Source organism: Schistocerca piceifrons, chromosome X (assembly GCF_021461385.2).
Source record: "Schistocerca piceifrons isolate TAMUIC-IGC-003096 chromosome X, iqSchPice1.1, whole genome shotgun sequence".
NCBI lineage: Eukaryota > Metazoa > Arthropoda > Insecta > Orthoptera > Acrididae > Schistocerca > Schistocerca piceifrons.
In genome coordinates, this window is record NC_060149.1 from 775,112,786 (window position 1) to 775,120,474 (window position 7,689).

Below are 7,689 nucleotides of genomic sequence, written 5' to 3' on the forward strand. Positions count from 1 at the left end.
AATACTAAATTGGTGATCCCTTGATGCCTCAGAACATGTCCTACCAACCGATCCCTTCTTCTAGTCAAGTTGTGCCACAAACTTCTCTTCTCCCCAATCCTATTCAATACCTCCTCATTAGTTACGTGATCTACCCACCTTATCTTCAGCATTCTTCTGTAGCACCACATTTCGAAAGCTATTCTCTTCTAGTCCAAACTAGTTATCGTCCATGTTTCACTTCCATACATGGCTACACTCCATACAAATATTTTAAGAAACGACTTCCTGACACTTAAATTTATACTCGACGTTAACAAATTTCTCTTCTTCAGAAACGATTTCATTGCCATTGCCCCAATCCATAACCTGTACTAATTGTAGAATGATACTGTAATGATAATCTTTTGCTACAGGATCTCTTAAAATTTACCTGAATCAAACTAGTCCATTATTTTCATAATACTGTACAGCTTTCTGCAGTGTCTATTCACACTTTAGTAACAGAAACCAAAATGAAAATTCAAAAAATTTAGTGCAGCAGTCTGTCACAGAATGAAAATAATGACAAGTGATGCTGTAAAATCTCGCTTTATGCAAAGCAAGACAAGCTGGAAGAGGAGTAATAGAGGTTTTACCAATCAATTCAAACTTCAATTTTTACTACTCCACTCACACCAATCCATCAAACTACTTCAGTGATAGTAATCAAAATTTATTTCACAAATCATCATACATGGCAGATAAGACTGTTAAATGTTCAGAAACATTCAGTAAATGACACATTAATACTGCGTATTTAAAATCTTGTACAAAATTTCTGACAAAGTTGTTTTTCTTTGAAAAATTACAAATATTCAATCACAAATAAAAAAGATACTATTTGTGTGTCAGTAAATGCATAAATGCACTGCATTAAGTGTTCTGACTTTACTAGAGAATCACATGCCGCAGCAAATCTCAAGACAGAAGTCCACTCAATAGTATTATTACAAAGTATGAATTAAAATAATTACCTTCTATTTATGTGGATGAATAAACTATTACAATTTATTTCTCCATTTACAAATATTTATAGGACAATACAGTTATGTTACATTTCAAAATACCCTTCCCACCCATCTCCCTTCAGTTCAGGACCATTCCATCAGATAAATACCTAGGAAATTTTTAATTCCTTCATCACATGTTCAGCAAATCATTTGAAATGTAGAAAAACAGTCATGGATAAACCCAATATCTCAGTTCATTTAATAAAAATGCAGTTTCATGAGATTTTAGTTCATTTGGCTGCAAGTAACTATAATTGGTAAAGGTTAAAAATAGGGGCAGTTCCACCCAGAGCAGTTTTCCTCTATGCCATGTAACTTGGCATGTGTCAGTTTAATGGGAAGATAGTTTTCAGGAATAAATGAGAGGCAAGAGAACAGACAGTGTGCGAGTGCAAAATAAAAGCTTCAGCACTGTGCACAGTATGTAGCTTCCCCTGGTCATTTCTTGGCAAATACAGTGTACACAATGTAATGGTCCTATTGTAACATAAGAACTAAGTTTACATTTATACCACCAAAGCAAGTGTGTGTAAGTTCTGGTATAGCTGTCACATTACACACTGTCTACCCAACTGTTTTTCCTTCACATCCCATAGTGAACACTGCTCTGGGGAAGAAAAACAGCATTGCTCTTATTAACTTTTACCATCACAATATTTTTGCATTTTTTTCCCCCATGAAACTAAACACTCATCAGAACACAAACCCAAACATACGGGGGCAGACTTTCAGGAATAGGTTTTTGCACAGTCCATCCTAATATGTTATTGGTGCAATAAATGGAGAATTCAGTCTTGAATAACACTTTTCAGATACAAAAGAATACTGCCGTAACATTTTAAAATGGCACTTATATAAACATAAAAAAAAAGCTTTCCCTACATGCCATTTTCAATAAAGGCAATGTGAAATACAAAACTTCTCACAAATATACATTAGAAAATTAATTATTACAACATAATACTTTATGCGACATAAAAATAAATTAATAGAGATATCTTCTGTTTCACAGCAATTACCCCTCTCTTAATACCACATTTAGTTACTCTCCTTAAAATTTGACAGTCTTTAGCAATATCAGATTATAAATATGTGACTAAATAATGTAAATCAAGCCCTGCACTGGAAAAAACTTTCAAAAACAAACTACAAGCAAATGTTTATAAATTGGAAATACTTTTCTTGAAGATAAACAAGTGTGAATCTTACAAGTAATGGAAGCTCTTTCATGTTACTAATAGAAAAGTACAAAATGAAGTCGCTCTGGTTTTACATTAAACTATGCATACAAGGCCAACTTATACAGTGATCAGTTCAAGGCCACCTCAGTCATTTCTGTTGATTGCTTAGGCCACATGTTACAAACAAAACTGTTTTCAATTTTTAAAGTAACAGCACATGAACCATATTGCAGATTCAAACCTGACTGCACATACTACTGCTTGAAAAATTTCTACCACCACCTTCCAACACTGTGCAGTTGTCATTTGGTAAATTAGATAGATCAACTGTGTTCTGTACCTGTTTCAGATTGTAAGTCTACTCTCTCTGAACTTACATAATGACAAATGAAATACAGTAACATGAAAATCATTGCTTTTTTTTTTAAAGAACTCAGTATGGTGTAATCACATGGTGAGTGATGTCACCATAAGATTAGGAAAGATAAATGAGTTCAAGCATATTGTTACTTTTCACATGTTATGAAACAGCTGTTGAGAAATGACAACACATTACTCATACTTTGTCAAGCAGGATAAATGTCCATGACGTGGTTAATACACATACATATGGACAATAACATGATTAATTTTACTGATATTGACAGAGTGAGCAGGAACGTATTGTCAACTCCACCAAGATTAGTTATATTTTATTTTAAAGATTGTTATCTTGACAGACTCTGTACTGGTTAAAGTAAACAAATACGTGTTACATACAAAAATACAAAATCTCTACAAATAAAACATTCTTATATGGAACTGGTGACATATCAGACTAGAATTGGTCACATATGATAGAGAGCTTCTGACAATCATCTTATGCTAATGTTGTTAATACCCAGTCCTCTTACATTGGATATCACGGTGTAACTTCTCAAATGTGCATCTAATATGTTTTAATAGAATCCCAGCTAAAATTAATACGGATGGTGCCAGCCACTACAGTGTCAAACCAGAAACCATTCAATATTCTACACAACAAAACACTTTGGCTACTTACAGCCAATTGTCGACACACCCACTTATGTTTTAATCACACTTCACAACAAGTGCTGCCAACATTACTCCACACAACACACAATAATAGGACTGTTCCAATCTTGTCCTTCCCCCTCCCCCCCTTACAGGCTTTCCAAAAATGAACGGCTGTTAGTGCAAGGAAAATATAAACATATGTACAATCTTACAGTAAGGTGGCACCTATAGGACTGGTCATCTTTCCTAAATACTTTATCTGCAGGAACATTTTAATTTTCAAGCCACTATACAGTACCAAAGTACTAAACACATCAACATAACATACAAATTTTATTATGTTAATGTGTAGAAACTATTACACTGATTGTAAAACCTTTAACATAACTGTGTTGAAGTTGCCATGTTGTTACTAAAAGTGACTAAATGAAAATACAGAAACAATATTCACAACATAATATAAATCATGTACTAGTATTAGATGCATTAATTTTTTTTTGCATCAATGAATAAACCAAATATTACCAAATGAAATTGGAGAAATCAGGTTAATGCAAATCAGTTCACTGACTATAAAACCACATTGTGTATGATTGACCACACGAAAGTAATCCACTTGAAATGTAGATCATCAGAAAAGATTAAGGAAGAAAGGTCTCTTATTGAATGAAAACCTATCAGGTCACTAATTTAATAAGAAAATTAAATGATTCTTATAAGCAAAACAGCATGTATCAATCAACCACAATTTTACTGCACCTGCAGAAAGAGGGTGCCATGGGAGAGGCCTAGTGCAGTAATATTGTGCTCAGTTAATGCCCATACACATGCCTTCTAACAGGCAAATTCAAATTTTGAATGCAGAAATGAACACAGCTGGCTGCAAACAGGTGGAGGGGGCATAAAGGAAGATAGTGCACTTACCCCCTTCCCCTGGAATCTGGATTACAGAGTAGAAGTGATCTACCTACAGCAAGTACTGAGCAAACACCAATAATTTTTTTTTGTCACCTACAAAATTTATTTCTTGTGGCACAACCCATTTTTAAACTGACAGAATCATTAAAATAAAATGGCAATTTTAGAGTCTTGCCCCCCCCCCTCCCCCTGACAAATTTCTGCAGATGCCCATGAATATTTATGAAATGAAATAATTATCTACCAGATCATAAGAGATTCTCTAGTTAAATATGCATTTGTTGAAAGACGTACATAAAAACAACAATAAACACACTTCATTGATATACTTACTAAGCTCACTCTACAGTATGTTAAATGTAGATTTCTGAGAATGCAATTAAGCCCTTGTTTATTTGGTAGCAACGTTTTTAAAAGATAAAAATAATGAAGTGTCAGTAATGTAACAAAAGCCAATTACTTCAAACACACAATGACAGCCAATAAAATACAGCAGATCTGTATTTGAGATTACAATGAAGTGCTTAATAATTTGACAAATTTTTCTATACTATAAACATAGCATAGTGTCAGTAATGTCACAACTCAGATTAGTTCATACAGAGAATGAACCCCATTGGCATATCATAAACTTGAAAATGTAAATTTTAATCACTTTTTAAGCTACAGGTAATACTATATGATTATAATTATGACTGGAATTATTACACAAAATCATGCTCAATGCTAATACACTATTGCATGCCACATCTTTCATCTGCATTTTGAACAAATGCCTACATTTACACCACCTGTAAGTACACATATTACCATAAATCAAACTGTGTTCAATATCAGATTCTGGTATTGAAGACAATGGCAACAGACCTTGCAACCAACCAATACACTGCCATTAATCAAGTGCAGATTTCCTTGCAAATGACGTTAAAGATGAGATTTCACTGGGATCAGTAGCTAATCGGCTGAATTCAATTTCCTCATTACAATTGCTGCGTATATCTGCCTCTGATGGCCATTGTTTGTGAGAGGGAGCATATAAAACAATAAGTGCAAATATGTAAATATTCCACATGCTATAGACTCCCGTGAAAAAAGCTGATGTGAATTCAATCTCTATTTGATCATTCCACTTCCACCGACCCTCAGATACTTGTCCCAGAATGAAGCCCACAACAGTCATTAATGCACAAAGCAATGTAGCTAACATGAGGAACTTGAATCGATATATTACTCCCTGGTAATGTAAACGGCGTGCACAAGACAATGAAGGCAGTGCTGATCTTTTAGCACTTATGTTGCAAAACACTGCCCAAATTCTGTAAGTTAGAAATAGAAAATATACTCCTGCTGATATACCCGCCAATATAATGAAAGATAGGGCCAAATTTGTTCCCAGTTCTGTATCCCAAATGGAGTAGAACGGATTTCTTAGTTGCACTCCACGTTCACATATATCAAACACCAAAAGAGAAATGCAACCAGTAGCTACAGCACTCAGATGTTTCCAGTAGGTGCGCAGCGTATTTTTTTCCGCAGTATCTTGAATCATCAGATGCTCTCCAGCAAATATCAACCAAAAGGACAGCAGTGTTGCGTAAAATATGCCTTGCCGTATATCACAAAGGAGTAACATGAAAGGCATGTCAAATGAGAGTGTTAAATATTCAAGTGGTGCATTCAACACAGTTAGTGCAATTCCTAAAGAAAACAGCATGTACTCCAAAAGTGCTGGGGAGCGAGACAACTGATGCACTCTTCTCCAGAACCATACCATTATACCAATAATTATTGGGAAGAATACGCTTTTAAGAGACACCCAAACTTTTGTAAAACCTCCATTCTGATTAATGGTAACTAGCCACAAGTCTTCTACATGTCCCAGACCTTTGTTAATGGTTTTATTGGCATCCACTGGCAGGCGAATATTTAATAAATAGAAATCATGATGAAGAGAACCTAACTCAAACAACGGAACTAATGAACAGTTATAGTTGTAACCAGGTTTTCTATCAGATGAACACTCAAGGATCCTTTCTTCAACTGAAGCGGCATAACTTTTCCAGTCGTCATCGGCATCACCTTTATTTCGATAAGCCAGCCTTGCATTTAACGTCAACGGAACGCGCGGCTCCATTTCATCAACTCCTTTTTGGTACACTATATCAATCTGTAGGATTCCAATAAGATTTTGTTGCCACCGCGAGTAATCGTGCATTAAACTGTCTCTTGGTAGTGGAATTTGAAAAACGAAGACAATATTATTTGCTTGCATATTTGGCTCAGTGTGATCGTGTATATCAATTGTTTGACATTTACCGCGACCTCGAGCGTAGAACCACTTCTCGGTGTTATTTTTGGGATCAGGATCCCAACATTTTGTGGCCAAAATGTGGTCTGCGGTAGACGGCGTCGGTGCAACAAGTCCGCCAATCAGAAAACAAATAATCTGACACAACATTAAAAAACATATCAGTATGGTCAGCTTTCTCCCACTTAGATTTTCTAATATCGCCCCCGCCATTTATCAACTGTTCCGTCAAATACTCAACACAACACACAAACGATCCCTTCTGCACAAGCAATAGGAGTATGACCGCCACAACATGCGTCAAAACGAAAACTATTGCAGTGATCATATGAACACAGATGTGTTGCTCTTAAATTGCCCGATCTAAATTCTTTGTTCGGCCATATCGATGTACATCGATGTTCAATTTTCGAGGAATTATTGACGTTCCAATTTAACGGTAAGCCAGAAAAACGTGGAACAGTTATTCCGACACACTACAATAAAAAAAATATGATGCCCGTACTAAGAGCAGATACAACCAAAGTTTCATTTATACCGATTTCCATATTCCGAAAATCACTGTGAAGTGCTTGGCAGAGGGTATTTTGCGATGTACCACACATTATTTGGAGCCTGGGAAAGATGACTTCCTAAAGCCTCTTTGTGACTTGTAAAGAATCTGGTAGTGATGGGCAAAGGCGTTCTTTTTAAGGAACCATTCTGTTTAAGATACGATAGTTCTTTTTATTGAATTAGTTCAATTGAGCTACATAGTACCTTCTTATTGTTTAAGTACCGGTACCAATAGATAATAGTACTTACAAAACACTTTAAAATAACAAAATTCATTGCCTAAAAAGTTGAGCGACCTTTGGAACAAATGCAGTGTGCATATTCCTAAGCAGTTTTTTTATTGTACATATAATCTTTTTTGAGGATGGACTGAGCATTTTCAATTGTAACCCAAGCCTTTACTGGGATACCTGAGTCGTGGGAACCACTAACTTAGATTAAATTCTTCACATTGTCATCAAGAGTATTTCCTAGAGTTTTGTGTTATATGATAGGATCTGTAAAAAGAAAAAACTAATTTCTATTTAATAGTTCACAAAAATTAACTCCCTTACCTAAGATGGAAAAGAAATACTTAGCCTACATACAGGATAAATAAGGTGTAAAAAACGAATAGAACTGTGTACTAGGTGTAAGCAAACATTTATTAAAAATAATGTTACAAGGGATTGTAGGACTG

General features: G+C 35.2%; 1 protein-coding gene across 1 annotated transcript; it reads right to left on the minus strand.

Moving 5' to 3' along the window:
- Window positions 1-722: 722 nt before the first annotated feature.
- On the minus strand, window positions 723-6,776 carry LOC124721991 (protein wntless). Its single transcript, XM_047247163.1, has one exon. It carries the CDS (start codon window positions 6,666-6,668, stop codon window positions 5,040-5,042), a length of 1,629 nt encoding a protein of 542 aa, XP_047103119.1. The 5' UTR covers window positions 6,669-6,776; the 3' UTR covers window positions 723-5,039.
- Between the last annotated feature and the right edge of the window lie 913 nt (window positions 6,777-7,689).

Coding starts and splice junctions, on each gene's coding strand:
- LOC124721991 (XM_047247163.1), bottom strand. CDS start 6,668: ATGGCGGGGGCGATATTAGAAAATCTAAGTGGGAGAAAGCTGACCATA.